General features: G+C 37.2%; 1 protein-coding gene across 1 annotated transcript; it reads right to left on the bottom strand.

Annotated features, from left to right (window-relative positions):
• Positions 1–20,473: 20,473 nt before the first annotated feature.
• On the bottom strand, positions 20,474–21,505 carry LOC143669043 (trace amine-associated receptor 7a-like). The gene has a single exon (XM_077143610.1). The coding sequence runs from the start codon at positions 21,503–21,505 to the stop codon at positions 20,474–20,476; it is 1,032 nt and encodes a 343-aa protein (XP_076999725.1).
• Positions 21,506–21,879: the final 374 nt, after the last annotated feature.

Genomic DNA, 21,879 nt, shown 5'->3' with positions numbered 1-21,879 from the left:
AACTTAGGGTTCACTATGTTGTGCAGCTCCATGGATATTTTTAAAAATTATTCTAATAACATATATATATATATATACATATAAGCTAAAATTTCTTCTTTTAATCACATTCAGATATATAATTCAGTGCCATTAATCATGTTTACAATCATGTGCTACCATCACCACTATCCATTACCAAAACTTTTCCCTCACCTCAAACAGAAATTCTACTAATTAAGCATTAATTCCCTACTCCCTACCCTAACCCCAGATTCTTGTAATCTATATTCTAGTTTCTAAGTCTATGAATTGGTTTAACTTAATTATTTCTTATCAGTGAGATCATATACTATTAGTCTTTGTGTGTCTCGCTTATTTCACTTGGTATCATGTCATCAAGATTCATCCATGTTGTCACATATATTAGAACTTCATTCCTTTTTAATAATATTCTGTTGTGTATATACCACATTTTGTTTCTCCATTCATTGACTGATAGATATGTGAGCTGTTTCCACCTTTTGGCTTTTGGCAATTGTGAATAATGCCACTATGAACATCAGTGTGCAAATATCTGTTCAAGAACCTTGTTTCCATTCTTTTGGGTATATATATCTAAGAATGGGATTGCCAGGTCATTTAGTAATTTTACACTTAACTTTACAAGGAACTACCTAACTGTCTTCCACATTGGTTGCACCATTTTCCATCACCATCAGAAACTAATGAGTATTCTTATTTCTTAACATCATCTCCAATGCTTGTACTTTCCCATTTTTTAATAGTAAGCATTCTATTGGGTGTGAAACGGTATATTGTTGTGGTGTTAATTTGCATCTCTCTAATGGTTAATGACTTTGAACATCTCATGTGCTTTTTTGGCCATTTGTATATCTTCTTTGGAGAAATGTTTATTCAAGTCTTTTGCCTAATTTTTAATTAAACTGTTTGCTTTTTTTGTTGTTGAATTGAAGGAGTTCTTTATATATTCTGAATATTAAACCCTTATTGAATATGTGGTTTTCAAATATTTTTTCCCATTTTATAGGTTGTCATTTTACTTTCATGAAAAAGTCTTTTTGTACACAAACATTTTTAATTTTTCTGTGGTTCCATTTGTCTATTTTTTCTTTTGTTGCTTGTGCTTTAGGTGTAAAGTCTAAGAAACCAGTGCCTAACACAAGATCCTAAAGATGCTTCCTTATAATTCCTTCTAGAAGTTATATAGTTCTCATTCTTATATTTAAGTCTTTGTTACATTTTGAGTTGATTTTTGCATATGATGTGAGGTAGGGTCCACTTTCATTCTTTTACAAATGGAGATACAGTTCTCCCAACACCATTTGCTGAAGAGACTATTCTTTCCCAGTTGAATGGTGTTCACCCTTGTCAGAAATCAGTTGGTCATATATGTGAGGTTTGATTTCTGAGTTATTGATTTTATTCCATTGGTATATATTTCTGTTCTTACGCTGGTGCTATGCTATTTTCATTACTGTCGCTTTGTAATAAGATGTAAGATGGGAAAATATGAGTCCTCCAACATCATCTTTCTTTTCAAGATGGTTTTGTCTCTTCAGGGTCCCTTACTCTTTGATATAAATTTGATGATTGGCTTTAGCATTTCTGCAAAGAAAGCTATTGGAATTTTTATTAGGATTGAACTGAACCTGTAAGTTATTTTGGGTAGAACTGACATCTTAACACTATTTATTCTTCCAATCTGTGAATATGGAAAGTTCTTCCATTTATTTAGGCCTTCTTTGATTTCTTTTAGGGATGTTTTGTAGTTTTCTTTGCACAAGTCCTTCATATCTTTGATTAAATTTATTTCTATATATTTTCTTTTTAATTGTTATGCAAATGGAATTTTTTTTTCTTGGTTTCTTCTTCTGATTGTTCGTTGCTGGTGGATAGAAACACTACTGATTTGGGGGTGTTGATTTGTTACCTTACCACTTTTCTGAATTTATTTATTCACTCTAGGAGCTTAATTGTGGATTTTCCATGGTATCTGCATATAGAATCATGTCATCTGTCAATGGGGAAATACTTATTTTTTCCTTTCCAATTTTGATGACTATTATTGCTTTTCTTGCCTACTTTCTCTGGCTAGAATTTCTAGTACAATGTTGTATAACAGTGGTGACAGTGGGGATCCTTCTCTTGTTCCTGATCTTAGAGGGAAAGCTTTCAGTTTTTCATTATTAAGAAGGATTAAGTAGTGAGCTTTTTATGTGTTTTATCAAGTTGAAGAAATTTCCTCTAATCCTAGTTTTTCAAGGTTTTTTTTTTTTTGGCGTGGGCAGGCTATGGGAATTGAACCCAGGTCTCCGGCATGGCAGGCGAGACTTCTGCCACTGAGCCACCGTTGCACTGCCCTTTCCAAGGGTTTTTATGAAGAAGTTTTGCTGTATTTCATCAAATGCCTTTTCTCTGTCAATTGAGATAATCATGATTTCTTTTTCCTTCATTCTGTTAATGTGGCATATTGCATTAATTGATTTTCTTATGTCAAACCACCCTTGCATACCCACGTACTGTTGGCTTCCATTTGCCAGCATTTTGTTGAGGCTTTTTACACCTATATTCTTAAGAGTTATTGGTCTGTAATTTTTATTTCTTATGGTATCTGTATCTGGCTTTGGTATCAGGGTGATTTTGGCCTTGTAGAATGCATTAAGGAGTGTTCTTTCTTTTTTAATGATTTTGAAGTGTTAACTCTTGTTGGAATGTTTGGTAAAAGTCCCCCTTGAAGCATCTGGTCCAGGGCTTTTCTTTGTTTGGAGGTTTTTAATTATTGATTCACTCTCTTTGCTTGGTTTGCTGAGATTTTCTATTTCTCATTATTCTGGGAATGCAGTTGGTATGTTTCTATGAATCTGTCCATTTAATCTAGTTTATCCAATAGATTGGTGTATAGTTGTTCATAGTATCCTCTTGTAGTTTTCTCTTTTTATTTTCGTGGGGTCAGTAGTAATCTCTATCTTTTCATTTTCTGATTTTAGTTATCTGTGTCCTCTCTCTTTTTTTTTCTTTGTCAGTCTAAGTAAAGGTTTTCAAATTATTGAGATTTTCAAAGAACTGCTTTTTTGGTTTGGTTGATTTTCATTATTGCCTTTTTAAAAAATTTACTATTTCATTTATCTCTGCTCCAACCTTTGTTATGTCTTTTTTTTTTGGTTTCCTTTGGGGTTAGTTTGCTCTTTTTTTAGTTCTTCCAGTTTTGAAATTAGGTATATGATTTGAAATCTTTCTTCCTTTTTAATGTTACCAATTAAAGCTATAAATTTCCCTCCCAGCCTGCCTTTGATACGTCTCATAAGTTTTGGTACATTGTATTTTCTTTTTCATGGGCTTCAAAATGTTTCCTAATTTTCTTTGTGATTTCCTCTTTAACCCACTTGTTGTTTATGAAGATGTTGTTTAATTGTCATGTTTGCAAATTTTCCATTTCTCCCTCTATTATTGATTCTAACTTCATTCTATTATGATTGGAGAAGATACATTTCGTGATTTCAATATTTTTTTAGTTTTTTTTGCAACTTGTTTTGTGACCTAACATATAGTCTAACCTGGAGAATGATCCATATGATTTCAAGAAGTACATGTATTATGCTGTTAGATGAAGTATTCTATATGTCTGTTAGGTTTAGTTGGTTTAAGATATTGTTCAAGTCTTTTATTTCCTTATTGATCTTCTATCTAGATGTTCTGTCCATTATTAAAAGTGGTGTATAAGTCACCTAATATTAATGTAAATCATCTGCTTCTCTATTTAAATCTGTCAATATTTGCTTCATATATTTTGGGGTTCTGATGTTACATGCATATATATTTTTGTTACATCTTTTTGTTGAATTGACCCACTTATCAGGATATAATGACCTATTTTGTCCCTTGCAACTGTTTAAGACTTAAAGTCTGTTTTATCTGATGTTAGTTAGCTATCCCAGCTCTGTTTTGGTTACTGCTTGCATGGTGTATATATTTTTTCCATCCTTTCACTTTTAACCTACTTGTGCCTTTGACTTTAAGAGGAGTCCCTTGTAAACAGCATATAGGTAAGTCATGTCAGGAGCTTCTCCCTCAGCTCCCCAAAGGGACGCTTTCTTGACTTGGCCCCTGCCTAGCCAGTGCAGCCCTTCAACTGTCCTCTGCCATTCTGAGGAAATGCACCATCTTCAAGTCTGCGATGGATTGGAGAAATGACAGCTCTCTTTACGGGGCCCACAGTGATGCAAAGTAGCTGATCAAAACTGTGATCCACAATCGGCCATATGCCTTTCCCCCACCTCCTTAACATGGAGAACTGGGTTTTTTTTGTTTTTGTTTTTTTCTTTCTCAGGCACCAGCAAGCTATGGCAGGGGCTGGACCCCTGCAAGACTGCAGGGTGGGTCTCTGTAACTGCCACATGGAAAGAGCAATTTACTTGCACTTATTGTAATTTACCAGCCTTTTCCTCCCACTCTTCCCTGGATGCTATACAGTAATGTGCAGGACTCTGGAGCTTCAAAATCATTGATCCAGATAGTCCTTGCCTATTTAATAGTTGGTCTCGTGGAAGGTCTTATTCCTGGAGCTTCCCATAATACCCCATGTATATTTTTAATATAATTTTTTTATTATGAAAGTTGTAGGTTTACAAATATCATGCAGAAAATACAGAGTTCCCATATACCCTTATATTATTAACAGCTTGTGTTAGTGTGGTCTTTTGTTAACAATTGATGAAAGAATATTATTATATTTGTACTATAAACTGTAGTCTATAATTTATATTAGGGCTCACTGTTTGTATTGTACAAACCTATAGGCTTTTGGTTTTTCAAAAGAAGTTTATGCTGATAGCGTATATGACAACCTAAAGTTTCCACTGTTAACTACGTTCAAACATATAATCCAACTCTTAATTATACATGTTTGCAATGCCGTGCTATCATAACCACCCACCCATTACCCAAAATTGTCTATTATCCCAATTAGAAATTCTGTTCCAATTAAGAATGCACTCTTCATTCCTAAACCCACCCTAGTCCCCGTAACCTGTATCTTAGTTTCTGATTCTGTGAATTTTCTTATTCTAATTATTTCATATCAGTGTGAACATTCAATATTTATCCTTTTGTGTGTGGATTATTTCACTTTTTGCAAAGGAGATCACCTCCATTGACCCCACAGCTTTGTTCTTATCTTTTTAAAAAGTATCTTCTGTAGAAATAAATTTTCTATATATTTTTTGATGCTTAATTTTGTTTGGGAAACAATTATTCTTTCCTGTCCATTTAATTCTTAATGAAACATTATAAGATAATTAGATTATGGATTAATTATAAGTTAAATTGTATCATCGCATGCACAGTTTCAAGATGCTAAGAAACTTAGCAAGAGCTGATGGGCTAATATACTTCATAATTTGAAGTATAAATGGGTTATTAGTTTGTTTTAAAAAAAACACAATTTCCCTTTTGCCATCTTAGAAATAAGTTACCCCTGTTCCCACTGCACTGAGCGTGCTACTTTCTTGATCTGATGCCATCCAGGTGTGTCACAAGAACCCATAGTCTGCTTTAGTTTCCTAACAGCTAAAACAAATGCTGTGCAGTGGGGTAGCTTTAACAATGTGTGTTTATTGACTCATGGTCTTGAGGGCAGGAAAAATGCAAAACCAAGACACCAGAAGGGGCTGCTCAGAACTGCGGCATTTGGGGGCTGACTGCCAGCAATCTTTGGTTCTTGGCTTTTCTTTCACATGACAAGACAGATGGCAGCCTCTTCTCCTTTGTGCCACATGGGAAGAGCACTTTACTCTCTGACTCCCAGCTCCTGGCTGCTCCCATGGTTTTTCTGTCTGTGGCCTTCTCTATAAAGCTCCAGTATTAGGATTGGGATACATCTTGACTCAGTTGGGCCACACTTTTACCTCTTTGAAGGCTCCTATTTACAATGGGTTTAAACCCACAGGAATGGATTAAGAACATGTTTTGCCAGGGCACATAACTCCAGCCACTACCTTTCGTATATCAGTCAACTTCCCCAATGCAGGAAATGCTTCTGCTTCTTTCACATCTGATTGTTTTCTTTCAGGTGGGCAGGGGTGCACTGGCCAGGATAGAACTGCATGGTAAGAAGAAAGAAAGGATGGAGAGGAAGGGACTAATGTTGATTGGGAAACTTCAATGTTCTGCATCTCACCAAATGCCCACAAACCCCTGTGAGGTGGGCATTGTCAGCCTTATTTTACAGATGAGGAACAAAGAGATCTGGTCATTTACCCATGGTCTCTCTTAAAAGGTTTTCACCTGTCTCCTTTAACTCTGAGTTATTAGAGGAAACTGGACAGCTAATAAGTCTGTGAGTGGGACGAAAATAAAAGAGCAGGCTGAGTGGTAGGAAAATTGGTATCCTAAGGAATCACAGAGACACAAGGACTTGTCATGGGAGAGTATTTATATCAACAAACCAGGGACAAATGAGAAAAAGTCATATCTGTGGCAGACACTGCAAAGGGGCAAGAGCTGATAAGTTAGGATTTGATGCCCAGCTCCCACATCACCTTTGATATGAGAAGACATGTAAGAAGCAAACCTGCTGCACCAGAAAATCTGCGGAGGACCTCAGACAAATGAAAACCTGTCATCAATGATGTTCTCCTGAGAGCACAATAGAAAGTCCATAGTGATATTTTATAGCCCTGTGAGAATGACCTTTACACACTATCCCTGCAGAGTGAGGGTTAATTAAATGTAAGATAACTGCTCTTAAGTTTTTCTGTCATGGATGCTTTTGGCATGCTGGTGAGAACCACGGACCTTTATCGGAATATTTAAGTGGATAATTTAAAAAAATACAGAATCATAAAAGAAGGAAATGCTATCTTTTAACTATCTTTTAAAAAGTCAAATTAATAATACAATCACATATGTGTTTCTCTATGAAGCATTAAATAACAAGATCTGTTGGCAGGTATAATAAGTGTAATTTCAAATCAGTGATGAACATGAATGAAATTTCAAGATATCTGTGACAACTACAATGCGATACAAAATATTGATTTTTATCATTGATACAAAACATTGATTTTTATTGGTGGCAAAAATCTTGGGTAGCAGTGATATTACTGTAGTTTTTGCCTATATTCAAACTTGAAGGAAATGCTGTCAGTTAGGGTTTCGTGACTATAGAGATGAAATATTTTTCCCACATGAATCCATGGATATGCTGGTTAAAGAATCTCCTTTAAATATCAACACCAAGGGACTTTATGAGTGCAACAGCAAATGCCTCTTCTAAGTGCAATACCTTCGAGAACATCTCTGGGCATGAGGCAGTGTCAGGAAAGCCTCACCTTTCACAGAGGATGGACTCCGGCCCGATGAATACTCATCTTCATTAAGCAACTTTCCACTGGAAATTGTCTCAACAAGCACAAGCATTTTTTGGTATTTTTGTACTTGCTTAGAATTTTTTTGGCCTTTCAAAAAAGTTCTGTTCCATAAAACTATTTTACCATGGCATCAAATTCTAAAATGAATCCTTTCTCTTTTGTATGCAGCTAATCATTATTTCCTCTCTAAACATCTCCCAACCTAAGTATATTGCTTCCTCATAACTTGGCCATACTAAGCTACAAACCACCTCAGCTCACAGAAAGTGTGAATATGTAATACACATAAGTGTATATGTGTATATGCATATGAGCATATATATATGTATAATAAGTGTATAAGTCTAAATGTGTTTGAGTAAAAATGTATTGTCTATATGCCATGCATATGGATAAGGATTTTGAACAGGGCAATTTTCCTAGCAAAAGTCCATATGTGGTTCTTCAGAATAGCTCTGTCCTGTAAATTTAGTTCTGTAGGAAGCATCGAAAATCAATAGGTTGCTCTAACAGTAGCCTACTAAGTGTGCGAGAGAATCAGGCCCCCTCTCCTATGCAAAGTTGTACAAATTTCCATAGTTTCTTCTGAATTCTGATGGCTGCAAAGCTGTAGCTGTAGGAGATGCTTTTGATAATCAAAGAGAATGATTCTGATCCACCACAAGGCTTGAGAAACACTGACATGTATCAGAAATGGTTCATAATCGGGCCTATTGATAAATAAACCTGAGATTAAATGGTTCTCAACTAACTCTTTAAAAACATCATGTAATATTTTGCTTGCTGACCTCTTTGAAACATTCCAAAATTCATAACGGCCATGCTAACATGCTAGTCAACATGACAAATTTCTAATAAAAAATATTTTAAAGCATAGTGCCTTCATTTTACTCATGAGGAATCAACATGTGAAGATTGCATTTAGGTGACAAAACTCAGGTTATAAATACAATTAATATCAACTCATATGTTTCTGGTTTATGGGAAAACATAACAGTTTTGACAGTCATGCTTCACATCTTGGCTAAATAAAGAGAAAATGGGTTTCCAGTAACATGGATTAAGACCTGCCCTCTTTCAGTTTTAGAAAATCCTATTTACAAGCGAGTCCACACCTTAACTAAAATACATCTTCAAGGGGTCCTATTTACAAATGGGTTCACACCCCTAGGCACAAGGTTGAGATTAAGGAGACGTCCTTTGTTGGGAAACTGTATGACTCAATCTCCCACAGTAGGGAAGGAGAAAACCATTGGAAGACAGCAGAGAGTAGACCCCGTGGTGGTTATTCTGACAGCTCAGCCTTCAAACATTTCGGTTTTCCTCTCCTTCTGGGCATATGAGAGGGTGGAAGTTGGACATGGTCATGTGACTATAGTGAAGTGTGAGCAGAAATATCCTGGGTTCTCGAGAGGCTTCAAGAGTCATCACAGGCTACATTCCCTGCCCCTGCCATGATTGAAATGGAGCTTCAGACAGCAGGAGACATGGAGTGACTGTGGTGAGCTGAACCAGTTTAAATAAGCAGCATGAGCAAGAAACAAACTTCTTTGTCTCAATCACTGAAGTCTTAGTGTTTTTATTTATTTTGCTTTGTTTTGTTACCTATTCTGACTGATAAATCCATGTATGCTCAGGAAAGTTTTGGTCTGAACTTCTTTGCCCAGTTCCCAAAGATTGCTGGGCAGTATCATTGTCTGCTTTGAGTTCAAATTTTTATCTTCCATCCTTGTCAGGAAGAAAACTCAATTATGAATTTTAGCTTGGAATGGACCTCCAACATCCTTAGGTAGTATCGTTAGGGTTCTGCTCCTGGGGCTGAATCCAGCTTCTGGAACCTTCTCCTGGATGTCCTTACTCTGTTTTGCACATGACACTGGTTTAGGGGATTTTCTGGATTTTTTCCTTTTTTAAAATTTTCAGTTTCATTTCACTGATGTGATAGAACATAGTTTGAATCATCTCAATCATTTATTTAATTTGAGATTAGTTTTAATGCACAGAATAAGTTCTATCTTGATGAATATTCCATTTTCACTTGAAAAGAGCATGGATTTACTGTAATGGGTGAAGCTTTTTATAAATGCCAATTAAGTCCAGTTGGTTGATAGTGTTATTCAATTCTCCTGTAGCATTTCTGATTTTTCTCTTTTTTTGTTCTAACTATTTCAGAGAGAAGAGTGTTGAAATCCTTATAATTGTAAATTTGTCTATTTTTCATTTCTGTTCCATCAAATTTTGCTTTATGTTTTCTGAAAGTCTATTAGTAGGTGCTGTGCTAGTTTCCTAGGCTGCCATAAAAAATGACCATACACTGTGCAGCCTCAACAGCAGTAATGCATTCCTTCACAGTTCTGTAGGCCAGAAGTCTGAAACCCATGTGTCAATAGGGCCTTCCTCCCTCCAGAAACTCTACAGGCGAGACCCTTCTCTGATTTTCCCAGCTTCTAGGGTTGTCCACATTCCTTGGCTTGTGAGTGCCTCTCTCTCTGCTCTGTTGTCAATGGCCTTCTCCTCAGTTTTTTTGTCCTCTCCTCTGGGTATCTTTTTATAAGGACACTTGTCATTGGAATTAGGGCCCACTGGAGAAACGAAGGATCCCTAACTTAATTACATCTGCAAAAACTCTTTTTCAAACAAGATAACATTCACAGATTTCAGGGATCAGATTATGGGCTTATCTTTTGCAGGGGCTACCATTTGACTCAGGGCAGGTGCATACACATTAGGGATGATTATAACCTGTTGAAGCGTAGACCTATTTATCATTGTGTGATGCTCTCTTTTTGCCTGGTAATAATTGCTTTGAAATCTACTTTGTCTGATATTAAATTTTTTCCATCTTTTTAGTTTTTACCTATGGTATATTTGTATTTAATGTGCATTTCTTCTAGAGAGCATGTCCCTGGGTCTTGCTTTATTATTTTTTCTTAATTCTATCTGACTCTGCTACAGAAAAAATTATTAGGATTTGATTTAGTGGTACCCTGAATCTATAAATTGATTTGTGGAGCATTCTGATCACTATAATAATTGGTCTTTCCCATCTGTGAACTTTATGTAGTTCCATATTTGTTTAAGACTTATTTTACATCACTCATTTATGTTTTATTATTTTTCCGTGTAAGTCTTGTACAACTTTTATTAGACATTTTCCTGGCTACTTTATATATTTTAATGTTGCTGTTAATAATATTTTTCTTTAATTTAACTTTTAACTCTTTTTCCTTTGGTGAATAGATTTGTGATTTCTTTCGTTTATTTTTTATTCATAAATCTTACTATATGCTCCATTAATTTAAAAAGTTTATTTAAAAGAAAGATTCTCATGAACTTGTTCTGCATATCTAATATCCCATCATCTGTGAATAATGACAGCTTTCTTCTTTTCCAAAAACAAAAAAATATACTTTTTCTTCTTTACTCCATGGGTTCAAACTTTCGTTAGTGCACTATTTAATAGTAATGATGATAGGGTAGACTCTAATCATGATTATACTTATCTCAAAGGCAACATTTAATATTTCACCATTAAATATGATACTTTCAGAATTTTTATACATTTCCTATTGCTTAAGGATGTTCAAATTCATTGCCTTGGGAATAGGAATGAATCTGTGAGCTGGGGAAAGTTTGTATTCCTGAAAGATTTCTGATTCTCACAAGAGTATTCTTGGAACAAAAGATTATCACTCATTTTTGCCTTTCATGTGCATGGGGGAAAAGGGTTCTGAAGTAAGGGGCAAATCTATATGTTTTCATGGGTCTTTTCTGGGGGGAGTTCTGGGTTTTCGCCTGGGGGGATGTATCAAGAGAAATAAATGCCAGCTTCCCATTACTTTAAAACGTTTTTCTAAGAGTGAAAAACCTCTGCTCAGTCTGTTTTCCATAAGCCCTTCAGAAAAAACATCTTTAGTTACAATAGTAAAATCCTGTTGAATTTTTTAATCTATCAGTTCCATAGGGGTAGAAGCAACATTGCCCCCTCATCAGAATTATAGTTTGATCCAGGGATAGAGCTGAGATATTTGTAGCTCAGTGGGGAAATTGGGTATGTATAAAATAACAGGAGAAAGAAGACTGTAGGATATCAGAGCTGGACTGGCTACAAGGAAAGGGGCAGAGGTTGAAAGCATCTTTGGGGGACAAGCAGTGCCAGCTCCAGACTGTTGGAGGCTGAGTAAGGGAGGAGCTCTCAAATCTTTCTCATCATGCCTGAAGCCAGGTCATGTTGGCAGCCAGACACTCAGATGAGAAGAGGCCAATCTTCTGTGTAAGAAGGACTTGATCAAGCAAGTTTCTTTAGCTCTTGACCTTCGTCTAAAAAGAGAGAGGCTTAGTATGCATAATCTCCAATCACACTCTCAGCTCTTGCGTATTATGATTTTACCATTACAGTTCCTCAGCTGAGTTATTAATACAGGGAAATTGGAATAAATTCTACATTCTTTCCACTCGCCTTCCAGAGTCCCAGAGGTTTGTAAAAGAATCTTTTCTCATGAGTGGCTAAATTTCATCTGGCCTGGTAGATGGTCCTATTCAAACTTAATTATAAGAAGTACAATGTCTAAAAATTCATTACAGTGATGACTTTTAAAAATCTGTATCCTGATGGATAAAGAACCCCATTTTACTTCATAGGCGCTTATGCATATTCTTGTATAAATGTATTTTGATACTTTAAAGATGGCACATGTATTTATTTAGCAAATATTTACTGGCTACCCATCAACCTGGCAGGTGGGCTGCAATCCAAGATTCATGCCGGGTCACAGCGATGAATATGGAACAAGCTTTCCATGAGGAGCTGAGAACACTTCAGGGTGACTGATGGACAGTGACAGCTCAGTAAGCACCACAGCAGGCAGGCGTGGGCAAAGGGGCTCCTAAAAACAGAGAGAAACGAAAAAGCTGCTTCGGTATTTGGGTAGTTTTAGTCTAATGTATACTAGGGAAAAGAAAACAGAAAAGAATTAGAACAAGATCTGGGATTTTTTTTTTCTTTTAGCAGAGGAAAAGTCAATGTAAAAGAAGTTTTAAGTAGAAGGGATGAAAACACTGCTGTGGTCCCTGAAGTGGGAGTCGGCCACGAGATTTGAAACTTGTGCAAAAACCTGGCTAGAACCCTAGATACTGGTAAAATAATCTGTAAAACCATGAACGAGGTAACTTCCAGTTTTCTACCAGCCCCAATTTTTAATTCTTTCATCTTTAGGTGACTCTTAGGAGTTCAATTAGATTCACATTTCTTCCCCTTGCCTCTGCCTCCTACTTCCAATGCCCAAATTAGGACAGGTTTAGAAAATGCTATCAAGACTGAGAGAATGGGAAGCAAACTGGGAGTGATTAGGCTCTGAAGCCAAGGCGTGAGAAGATGGTCAACCACGGCGTCCAGATGCCTCCCCAGGCTCCATGAAATCTACCCAACAGTCTCCAAAATACAGCTCAGAGGCCCCCAAGTCTCCCACATTGATGAAAGGAAGCAGGATGCATCCTCAGGGAAGAATTAGCTGTCTAACCTACTGTATCATAACTTGTTTAACTGAAGAATTGTAGGATCAATTGGAAATCAATTATGGACTCTCCGCTCCTGTGTCTGCCTGTCTGTCTGTCTGTTTGTCCAAATTTCCCTCTTCTTAAATTATAAGGACACCATCCACATTGCACTGTGGTCCACCTTAAACCACTTTGGCCCCATCTTAACTAATCACATGTTCAAAGACTCTGTATCCAAAAAAGGTCCCATGCACAGGGCAGGGGTTAGGACATACACGTGTCTTTGAGGGACAAAGTCACCTGGGAAATCTGACCTGGGGGCACAAACGCCAGTCGGGATTGGTGCTGGTCTGCAGCAAACTTCTCATTGGTCAGAGGAAAATGACAGAAATAAGGACAATAGGACAAGCTCTTCATAAAGGAAAGTTTATTCCATTTAAAGGACTGCCCTTTATTCTTAGATTATGCCCTTTCCGTATTCTGATGCTAGAGCATATTTTTCTTTTATGAAATGATGGAAATAGTAACTAAAAGGAAGCCATGTGGCTGCCTTTGTTGCTGTTTATGATGTCCTTGGTTAGCAAAATAAAAACTTGATGCTTACCTGTGGGATGCCAAGACTTTTATAAAATGTTATTTTTAGAAATCCCAAATTCCAGGAACCATCATTATTTTTTTTAATAGTGAAAGTGGTATTTCAGCAAGTAAGCTTTTTTTTTGGCCCCTTAAGACAAACAGGGGCAGCATCTAGTCTACTCCAAACATTAGAGAGTGAAGTAATGATGAAGGATGATGACCCACAGTTGAAAGGAAATGGAAGCAGATGTAAGGAGGTCAACCCTGGGGAGAAAGCAAAATGAAATTTCTCTGGAGAAAATAAGATATGCTTTGTAATGCACTATCCACGTATGTTCTGTTTTGTTTTACTGTCATCTGAATGTATTAGACGATTCCAGTTTAATTCATGCTTTTCATGTTTAGGGTTAACCAGAAAACAGCAACTAGGACAGAGATTAAATGGTAACTGGAGGGTCTTCCCAAGACCTCTAAAATTCTTGCTCATATGCGACTCTTTCTGTCTTGTTCCTAAAGCAATCTTGGGTAAATGGATTTGCATCTGATAAACATTAAGATTCAGCAGAAGGCTCTAGTTCTCAGGACTTTATCACCCTAACACCCAGGGCAGACCTTGGAGGTAAACTTCTGGTCTTGCATAAGCAAAAGTTTTTAGTCCCATATTTACCCTTGGCTTTCCGTTTACACGTTGTCAACTCATTAAAGACATCATTCCCCAAATCAAGGTGAGCTAAGTAAACCATTTCCCTGATGACTAGAAGTGTGAAACATGCCTCATTATGATCCAGGAGTGAGAAAGATGTGTTAATGATGCCCTGTGGTCTTGGCAATGACCAAACTCAGAAGTACGTTAATGAGAGGAAGGAGAGAGACATGTTTTATGCTTTTGTCTCCTTGGATAAGAAAGTGGAGGTAACCAAACAAAGGCAGGTCAAAGTGTTAAACTGCAAATGAAGAGCTGTGGGCATTAATTACTGTCATCAATATATCTAATTAATGCTCTAAGCCATTCTGCAAGTTAGTGTATAACTGACTCAACTGAATTATCAACTCGATTCATGACATAATTCATTTGAGTTGAATAAGCATTTTTTAGAAACGTGTGTTAATTGTTTATGGAATACTTTGAATGGGATATGACACATATGAGATTCTTTTTTCTCCCATCTATCCCTGCCTCCAAATTTGCTCTACAAAGCCTTTCTTTTCATTCTTTAATGATAACGCAGGCAGATCTCATAGCTGTCCAGTCGCTTTTGGGATAAAAATTATATTTTGTTCTATTTCAGTTCAAAACTTCAATCCATATCTGAGTGTACCTGTCCTTCCTTCCAGCGCTAATCAGGTTGAATGGCTCAGTTTGGGAAGCCTGTTTTTCTTCCCTCACTCCATCCTCCTTTCCTGCTTCTATTTCTTAGGGAGGAGAGGAGAGTTGAATAAACAGTACAAAGCCATTTTATATCCACTTGATTACTTGTAGTTTTTCCTTGTTTGTCATGACCTCCATGTAGCAATCTTCCAAATCCTGCCTGCTTTGTGCAGAGCTATGTGGCTTCTTTAGGCGTCCCTGCTGGGAACATCCCCACTCCGCTGTTCCCTGGCACTTGTGAGCTCTTCCAACACCTCCCTCATTGCCTTTGGGGAGTATCTCAGACTCTTGCTGTGCCATGAAATGGGCTACTGGCCCCATGAGCCAAACCTGACTACCTTCTCCATCCAGCCTCCAGTGAACTCCTTGCCATCTGACTAAATGACAGTGGGGCCCTTCCCCTTCCCAGCCCATTTTTCCTCCCAGCCATCTTGTTCCAATTCTCCTTTCCCTCTATTTAGTATGAACTCAAAAGGTCAGCAAGACTACTGAATAAGAATAAGCAGATCTAAGCAGGAAGTAAGGCTTGAGCCACCTTGTAAGTACCTTCTTCAATGGAGTGGTCCCAAAGACGAAAGGTCCCCAGAAACATAGCCTGTAAAGTTTCCTCCCACAGGGAGACTTTAAGGCTTGAGCCACCTTGTAAGTACCTTCTTCAATGGAGTGGTCCCAAAGACGAAAGGTCCCCAGAAACATAGCCTGTAAAGTTTCCTCCCACAGGGAGACTTTAAAAAGTGCTTGGAGGTCAACTGGCATGGCTCATCTACATCAGGGGTGGGTAGGATGTCCCCACAAGGAACCACACAAAGCTCATCACGGGGCCTATATTTGTACACCACCACATTGAGAACACAGCCCTTTAAGATTACAAAAATATGAAACATGGTGAAACTTTTGTCCCATTATTTTATATTCTCCTTATTCCCTTCCTGCTTTTCTCTGGAAAGTGGGTAGAGCTACTAGCAGAAAAGGAGAGTGGAAGGAAGAGTGAAAGAACAGACTATAACTTCCCCAATATAGGCCCTATGGGTTGGGCCAGCATGTCCTAAGGTCAGCAAAGAAAGGAATGCCAAACTGGAAGTGATACTGAAGTTTCAAACTGAATTAGAATGGACTTTTAAATGGGCTTTTAAATCACAGATATTATGTGGAAAACTATGGAATCTGCTGAGAATATTATTAAAGATAGGAAAGGGAGATATAACTGAGCATGTTTGTATGCTGTGATTTGATAAAATGGTAAGCCATTTTATGTTGGGGATGCTTTAAGTTGAGACTGTTCCCCAGTCGGTGATCTAATCTATGGCCAAATTTCCCAATCAGACTAGAGGGAAACATGGATGCTATGCCTAGAGTCCTATTCATCCAGGCTTTTCCTGAATAATTAGAAGAATCCTCTCTACATCCTACTACACATTATCAGAGATTTTACTCATTTCCTCAGAAGTACATGATAGCAAATTAAATAATCATTTAGCAATTCTGAATAAATTCCTAAATTTCCTCTTTGTACTCGCCCATGATCAGAAAATAAATTCACTGTTGATTCCTCTTCAAATTATGACCACTTGATTTCTTGGGTCAATATTCAGGATTATTTTTCAAATTACTTGAAAACTAGTAGAAAAGTTATGCATCAGCCAATTAGAAAGCATGCCATTCGGGATAGGTAGAGCAAAACCTTGAAATGCCTCCCTTTGCCTCTGGACAGTGAGGGTGCTTAGGAAGTTTGGGAGAAAGAGTAAGGGAGAAGGTAGCAATGTGTTACAATTTGGGGGCTCAGGGCTAAAGATATTTACCAATCATTACCTAAGTATTTTGGCATTTTAACAACTTGAACGGTTGAATTGCTCCACACCATCTGAATATCAGCCGAGTCAAGATAACTGAATGCTTAAGTCAACCTACCTTCTGGAAATCCCATTGAAATGCCCCAAAATGAACATGGGAAGGCCAAAAAAGCTGTAGGAATCAAACTGATGAAAAACCAGAGTAGAGGAAAACATAACCCACGAGACACACAGTAGAAGCTTGCCACAGAGATGGGATTTCTTTCTCAGAGAGCCTGGGAGAAATTCTAAGCCCTTGAAGCAGCATCAGAGAGAATGAAGGCAAGAAAATAATGGAAACAATTCTAGAGAAAGTTTCTTATGGATTGAAGAAGAATATAAGACTTCAAATTCGAAGCGTCTATCAAGAGTAAAGAGAAGAAATGAAAAAAAAATATGGGCAACAAATTTGGATAAATCCAACAAAGAATATCATAAAAACTCCAAGGGAAGGGACGAGAAGGAGGTGGTTTAGGACAAAGGAGTGAAAACATCAGACTGGCATTGGGCTCTTGAAGACATTGGAGAAGGCTTTTGAAGTTCTAAAGGACATTCTGGTTTTGAGCAAGAATTCTGGTTAAAATTAGAATTATAATTAAAGTCTCATAAAATCCTTCAAAGCTAAATGGTAAGCAAGGAGTAAATGGTCATGGGTGGCTAGAATCAGGCAGACATGTCTAAAGGAGAACAGTCAGGAACTCTTTGGGAAGGAGAGCCTCCACCAGGGCCAGAGGGAGGAGCACAGGGGATGACCTGCAACTCCCCAAAGTCCAGCTCAATCCAGGCCCCGTGGACACCAGACCGCTGTCATGTGGGCCAACCCACAACTGTGAACTCAGAGACTCAGGCTGTCTGATCTTGCTCAAGGGACTTCAGCTGTGACCAGTATCTAAAGGGGTAGTTTAGAGTAGGACATCTCAAAGGCACCTCCAGTTCTAATATTCTGTGAGTCTGTCATTGCAGTTTGATACTGGGCAGGAAGAGGAATGTGGAAAATGAAATGTTCTTGGCTGGGGGATGGATTTCTCTGTCCCTCATATCAACGACCAATGCCCCATAGTTGGAGAAGGCAGCTCCTTCCAGGCAGTGATTCACATAAAACTATTTTCCATGAATGATCACACTTGCATACCTCAAAATGAACATATATAGCATCTGCATTTTTGTTATAATGATGATTACATTGAAGCATAAAAATGATGAATAAAGAATCATCTTTATTAATATGACCACACATATTCTTATATAGGCAATGTTATTTCTATCTTTAAAGGAAATACACATTTATTATTCTGCAAATGTTTATTAACTATCTTTTTTTGTTCCATGTGTAGGGGAAGATTTATGCTGGAGTAAAGAGATCAAATGTAAAAATATAAACACTAAATTCAGATGAGTATAAATAAAGAAAATAAAAATTCCAAGGGAAAGGACCATAGGAAAGTGGTTTAAGACAAAAAAATCCCCTCAGGTTTTGGAGGTAAACAAATATGCTCAATGAATGACTCATTAGAATGTAGGAAGCAGTGCAATAGAAACAGTGAAAAAGGGGGGACTATATAGAAATGCATCCATCTTCTGTTTTAACTTTTTTTACATGTGAAAATAAAGAGAAACTTTACAAGTTTCATTTAAATACTTGAATACGGAAGGTACCTAATGTTGGAAGACATAACCATATTATTATTCATGATAACAAACTGATATCCATGGACAAATTTATTTGTAATCTCAACAATTATCATGTAGGATGGAGTGGCTTGAACGTACTAGTTCTGATGGAGAAAAGGCAAAAAGAAACCAAAGCACTAAATCACATATGGTCTTGATTAATATGTGAACCCATCCTGCCTTAGTACAAGATAAAGTTTATCGGAATGACCCTCTCTTCAGTCTCTGGGTGAAAAAAATCATGTGTAATCAAATACTATTTCTATCATCAAATGTGAGTGAGTGAAAAGTGACAGATTAAAATGTTATATCAGAGCTCATCAATGGCTCCTACATTTTTTATATATTAGTTATGACAATCGCTTTAAAAAATTTTTTGTACAAACTCTGTGCCTGAAATTGCTCTAATGGACTGGAGTGCAGTGGCTGGCTCAGTCCCCAAGTGAGTGGTGACTTCACTTACTCTCAGACCCCCTGGGTATGAAAACTGGTTCTGTTATTTACTAAATATATGACCTTGGACATGTGGCTTCTACTTTTTCTCCCTCAATTTCCTTATTTATAAAACAGAAGAATATTACCTGTCTCATAGGGTTATTGTGAAGATTAAATGAATTAGTACAGTTAGAGCAGTCTCATTCACAGATGAGGGTTTGATAACTTTGTTATAATCATTATTTGGCTATATTGTTTTTATTTTTACATATTGCTGGCTCCAGGCCCCATGTATTGCATGCAGGAAGCACTTAATAAGTGGTCATGAATATAAGAATTGTAACACAATCAGACTACTTAGAAGAGAATAATAAGGGAGTATATGATTTTTCTTTTATAATCCACATTTTCAGACATTTATAAATATAAACAATACATGATCTGGGAAAAGAAGTAGTACAATCAGATGATGCTCCAAATATATTTGAAAGGATGCTTTTAAAAGAAGGAAAGTCAGATGTAAATAGAATGAGCTAGATGTTAGAAGAACACAGACTTTATGATATTCATTAAATTTCTTAAACACTGTGATTTTCACTTCATTATCTGTAAAATAAAGAAGTAAGATTTTATCTATAGCTACTGAAACAAGAAAATGTTACTATTACTAAAACCTACTGAATCAGAATAAATGTATGATATCCAAACTCTACCTGAAGAAATGATAGCTGAGGTGAGAGAGATACTCAAGTATCAACTCCTAAATTATCCTTAAGCACCTAGGGTATCATTAATCAGCTGTAGGCTGGAACACTGCACAAAGTACGTGAATAAATTGTAAGTTAATTTACAAAATAACAGCATGAAGGACCATTCTAAAACTCTTGCTTAAACAGAAAAAACATATATAACTTCACTTGTAATATAAACATAGCATTTTCTACATGTTATATATAAATTGAAGCATTAAAAGTTATAAAGCATAACAAAATATGTTCTGTATATATAATGGAGTAATTTCTGTACTCTAATTTCCTGAGCAGAGTTACCAGGAAGAAGCTCACTGAATACATGAATATTATTTATGATGCCAATGATTTACCTATTGTAAATAATTCAATAGCAAATAATTGAATTAATATAAATAAATAGATCTATGGCTTCATTTATTAGAGCTGAGCTAGGAAATAATATTGGACTGGCAAGCGTAAAAAATAGTGCTGATTCATTGGTTCAAACTTTGCAGCACAAGGAGCCAGAACCTCTGTAAATATCTCTTACTGGCATTTACATTTTATTAGAACAATATTTTAAAGGAACAGAGAGGATATAATACAGGTTAATAAAGGCAGGATGTAGAAAACATATAGTAGTTCTTTTACATATTTTCTCCTTAATTTTCACAAAAACATTGTGCAAGAAAGATGTTACTAGCCCAAAAACTGAAGTGAAGCTTAGAGAGAATAAAGTAGCTCAGGGTCACAGTGATGAATGTCAGAGTTGCTATTGGAGTACAGGCATTTCTTGCTCTAAGACTGTGCTGTTTCCATTACACTTGGGTTTTAAAGAACATCTGCCAAAGAACGAGTCTGAATTTAAGTGGGTCAAAGTTGAATTATGTCACTTTCATGATCATTTCACACAGTCATCACATTTATGATCATTTTTTCCTCCCAGTGAGGTGTAGTTGTGAATCTAATTTCAATTCCTCATTCTGTAATTAGAATCTATTCAGCAAATAAATTTATAGTTGAGGAATTCTCTCTCAAGACTTGGCCAGTGGTGATTAATTTGATGGCTTTTCGAAACCAAGGATAAAAGAAAGCATAAATCAGGGGGTTCATAGCTGAATTATAGTAAGCCCACCAGACTAATATTTCATAAATGTATGGGGGTGTGATGAAACCCAAGAAGGCATCGATTATTGAGTCAATGAAGTATGGCAACCATGAAATCAGAAATGCTATCACAGCAATTCCCAGCGTTGTTGCTGCTTTTCTCTCCCTCTTGGCCACCCTGTCTTTGTAACTGTCTGAGGATTTCTCAGGCTTATTGCTCATTCTTTCTATTTTTCTAGCCTGTTGTTTAGCTATGAGGAAAATCTTGGAGTAAATAACTATCATCACAAGTGTGGGTATGAAAAACAACATAAAATTTACCAAGACCCAATTCTGATTCACTACAACTGGACAGCCTCCCACACAGGTGAGGGCACTTACTAGTTCCTCCAGCCCAACTCCATTTGCACCTGTGTAAAAAATGGAAAAACTATAACCAAGGGAAAAGAGCCAGGAGACGGCAATACATATGCCAGAAACAGAGATGGTAAACCTGGTCGGGTAGATCAATGGGTCTGTGACCGCGACGTATCTATCAATGGAAATGAAACACAAGTGGAAGATGGACGCGTAACAGAACGACCCATCAAACCAGGAGTAGAACTTACAGTAGCCCTCCCCAAAGTACCAGCAGCTCTCCACGGTCCTGACCGTGCTGAAGGGCATCAGCGTAATTCCCACCAACAAGTCGGCACCGGCCAGAGAGGCGATGAGGAAATTGGCTGGAGAATGCAGCTGCTTGAAGTGAAGAATTGAAATAATCACCAGGAGGTTTCCGAACACAGTCAGTACACACCCAAAGCCAAAGACGATGTAGAGGATCACTCGTGGGCCCGGGGAGTAGGACGTTTTGACACAGGATCCGTTCAGACCCTCGTAGCACATTTGTACAGCCGCAGGAGGGGGCAAATCACTGCTCATGGTTCTCCTTTTTGATACCTGGAGGGATTGTCTTCCCTCCAGGAAGCTGTCATCTCAGTTTTCAAAAATCCTTACAAGATTATCTATGTGTCAATATTTGCCAGTATCAGCTGTCCCTTTTTCTTTGTACTCAAAAATCTTATTCATAGCATTACTTATTTCTTCATATCTGATCATCTGTCATATGATGCATGTTTGAATGTCACCTTTTATTAGAGTTCATTCCTGATTTGTCAGAGCTAAGATAATACCTAAAACTTTCTGTTCCCTCAGGAAAGGAGCTAAACAGTTCCAAATACACAAGCCCCCTAAGAATGAATCCCCAAAGTGCAAGGTGTGGAAAGTAAGAAACTTTTAAATAACCTTTGGATTTA

The sequence above is a fragment of the Tamandua tetradactyla genome, chromosome 25 (assembly GCF_023851605.1).
Source record: "Tamandua tetradactyla isolate mTamTet1 chromosome 25, mTamTet1.pri, whole genome shotgun sequence".
NCBI lineage: Eukaryota > Metazoa > Chordata > Mammalia > Pilosa > Myrmecophagidae > Tamandua > Tamandua tetradactyla.
The sequence above is the reverse complement of the archived record's forward strand: the minus strand, read 5'-3'. Positions and strand labels throughout refer to the sequence as shown.

What these genes read in the sequence shown, in the direction of transcription:
- LOC143669043 (XM_077143610.1), bottom strand. Translation starts at nt 21,505, where the DNA reads ATGAGCAGTGATTTGCCCCCTCCTGCGGCTGTACAAATGTGCTACGAG.